The sequence below is a fragment of the Perkinsus marinus genome (genome assembly GCF_000006405.1).
Source record: "Perkinsus marinus ATCC 50983 genomic scaffold scf_1104296973578, whole genome shotgun sequence".
Classification (NCBI taxonomy): Eukaryota; Perkinsozoa; order Perkinsida; family Perkinsidae; genus Perkinsus; species Perkinsus marinus.
Window position 1 is genome coordinate 1 of NW_003201379.1, and position 2748 is coordinate 2748.

Genomic DNA, 2748 nt, shown 5'->3' on the forward strand with positions numbered 1-2748 from the left:
TGAGGTTACTGAAGATGTGTGATAAGAGTAGAAGCGACTCTACACGGGAGACTCACGTCTTGATGTCCTCCAAGTTAGCCTTGAGAGGTCCAACGTTGGTGGTATCGTACTCGCCGGAGGCAGCCTTCATGGCGTCAAACTTCTTGAGCTGAGGCTTCGTCTGCTTCAGCTCGGAAATTTGCTTCATCCTGATGATCATGAAGTTGTGAGATCAGTTCAATCCAAAGAGAAGTCGAACTTACAGTTCCTTCTCCTTCTTGAGGTCCAAGGATTCAGTATGCATCCTGTACTCGATCTCAGCGATCTTGTCATCGATTTGGTCCTCAGTAGAGAAGCCCAACTTCTTCTGCATGCTACTCAATTCAGCACGCAGTTGACGTCCCTAACAAGAGTGTAATGATGAGCGAACGCAGAGTAGCGACGAGTCGTGGTTACCTCAGTCTGTTTGGAATGGATACCATCCTGAGTCTTGCTCCTCTTAGTCTCCAAGTCGGACACGAGCTTCTGCTGCTCGTCCATCTGCTGTTTCAGCAGATCGCGCTTGCGGAGAAACTCATCTTTACCCTCGGACTTGCCGTGGATCTTCTCGTTGAGATCGTGAACCTAAACCGCCATAACAAACCGCCACATACAGTAGTTATGACTTCCTTACCTTAGCTTGAAGGCCCTTGATCTCCTCGCTAAGCTTGTCGATCTTCTTCTCATAGTAAGCACGATCGACTGGCTGTGGCCTGGTATGGGCAGCAGCAGCAGCGTTAGCAGTAGCCTTAGCATCGGAGTGGTTCTCCTTGGAAGCGGCAGCGTCAGTGGTGGCGTTCTTAGCGTTCGACATGTCGGAAGAGTTGCGAGGCGTGTTGAGGGTGGTGGAAGCCGAGCAGCACTAGCTCAAATGAGGAAGAGTACTGATGATGACACAGGGTGTCTGTGGCGTGCGAAAACCACTTTCAGTCCATATCGATCTCGCTATCTCCCCAGATTTCCAACCTCTCCGATGGAAACGCTGAAGCTTACGATTTTCGCCTTTTTGGCTGCGCGGTGGAGCGCACGGCTGTGTCACCGTAGATCCCGGGTTCGATTCCCAGCTGGGACATCTTTGCGCATTTTTTCATCTTCACCATGTGGATTCTGAGTTCAGCCTTTTTGGTAGTTAGCCATATATTACGCTAATCATGGCAACAGTAGCGATGATAGAAACCAAACCGTCAGACTCGTCATCAAGCGGATACCAATACAATAGGCAACAGTTACTTAGGTAGAACTGCATGGTGACGTTGGTGGCAGGAATCAACCTTGGGTATTTTTAGGATGTACCCCGGTCGTCCCGGACCGGACATCGTCAATCCAATAGGAATAAGAGTCCATCGATTCCCCCCGCCAACAGCGAAGCAACGACCTGGGTCACAGCAGCAGGCTGATGATTTCAACGCTGGAGAACTAGGGGGTAGCCTCACGAGTATTATTTTTGTCTCGTTTACGCATCCCTGGATTCTCATTAGGTCGAGGACCCCATTCAGGAGCTAAAGGAAGAGGAAAAGGTGTTGGTGGTAAGGGAGGAGGCGCTTTGGGGTTTGATACGGCCACTGGGGGGAAGGGCCTCGGCAAGGGCAAGGGAAGAGAACACGAAGGTGGGGTTTGCTCCTGCAATCCCTCAGTATTCTTCTATTCCCCTTCCCTTGGCCTCATCGTAACCACTGAATCGGGTTCCGTTGTAGATACAGCTAGTTCACCCGATCATCATGATGATGGCTGGCAAGTGGTGAAGCCTAAGCAAGGGAATAGGGATTGGGGTGCACTCAGAGGTGGCCGAACTGCAGGAGGTAAGCGACAGCATCAGCGCTATCAGGTGGGAGCGTCAGTCTCATCTGCAGATGAGGAGGATGGCAAACCACTACCGCCATGGCGTAGGGTTGCTGCTCATCATCCAGGGGCCGCTAGAAGGGGAGGTAGTAGGAGTGGCTGAGTCATTGAGGCAGGCATGATGGAGTCGGCAGATACATCCCCGGTGCATTCACATGGCGCGGAGCAACATCATCGTATTGATATCACTGCCGCAGAAGGAGATCACTATCACCATAAACAGCAGGAGCATTCTCCCTCTGGCGTCCCCGCCACTACCCCATTCAAGAAGTAACTGCACATACCATAACATATTATGGTGGTTGTGACTGGTCTACCGTGTAGGACTCTCCATAAGGAGGAAGATAGCCGTCCTAAGGAGTTGATCAAGCCGACGACCGAGGCAACTCCAACAACCCCGGCTCCTGCGGTTGACCCCTTCACAATGGCCTTGTTGAGAGGCGCTTCTCCAGAACCACATACCAACAGAAATCCACCATCTAGCGGTGGCCCATTCGATACCAGGGTAATAGAGTCACTGGGGCATGGCTCAGCGTTATGGGTTGCGTCAGATGCCACAAGCATCAACAACATCAGCAGCTCCTCCTGCCGCTGCTGCCGCCCCTTCTGTTGAGGCTTCTAGTAGTCTCTTCGGTGACACTACTGATAGCCTTTTCGGTCCCCCACTAGAGCACGATGGTGTTGTATCAGCCTTCGCCGAGGTAATACGGAAGTTACTCGCCATACTTAGCTATGACTACATCTCTGTAGGGTCCTGCGCGGTCTGCCTCTTCTGGTAGTCGCTTCGCTCGACTATTTGAGAGCCTCCATGCGGATGACCCCAAGCCTGCTGTCCCTCCACCCACCATCATCGGGCTTCCCATCTACCACTCCATTCTCTACATCAGCCCC

General features: G+C 52.1%; 2 protein-coding genes across 2 annotated transcripts; one reads left to right on the forward strand and one right to left on the reverse strand.

The window, feature by feature from the left end:
• Positions 1-56: 56 nt before the first annotated feature.
• Positions 57-832, reverse strand: Pmar_PMAR007991 (conserved hypothetical protein; the record flags this gene model as incomplete). The annotated part of the gene is made up of 4 exons (XM_002766109.1): positions 57-188; positions 243-382; positions 436-603; positions 653-832. Coding segments are annotated over 4 exons (620 nt in total), but the record flags the coding sequence as incomplete, so codon positions are not given.
• Positions 833-1305: 473 nt separating this feature from the next.
• Pmar_PMAR007992 (hypothetical protein) lies at positions 1306-2127 on the forward strand (the record flags this gene model as incomplete). Its single annotated transcript, XM_002766110.1, has 5 exons — positions 1306-1441; positions 1497-1625; positions 1713-1817; positions 1869-1943; positions 1992-2127. Coding segments are annotated over 5 exons (581 nt in total), but the record flags the coding sequence as incomplete, so codon positions are not given.
• Between the last annotated feature and the right edge of the window lie 621 nt (positions 2128-2748).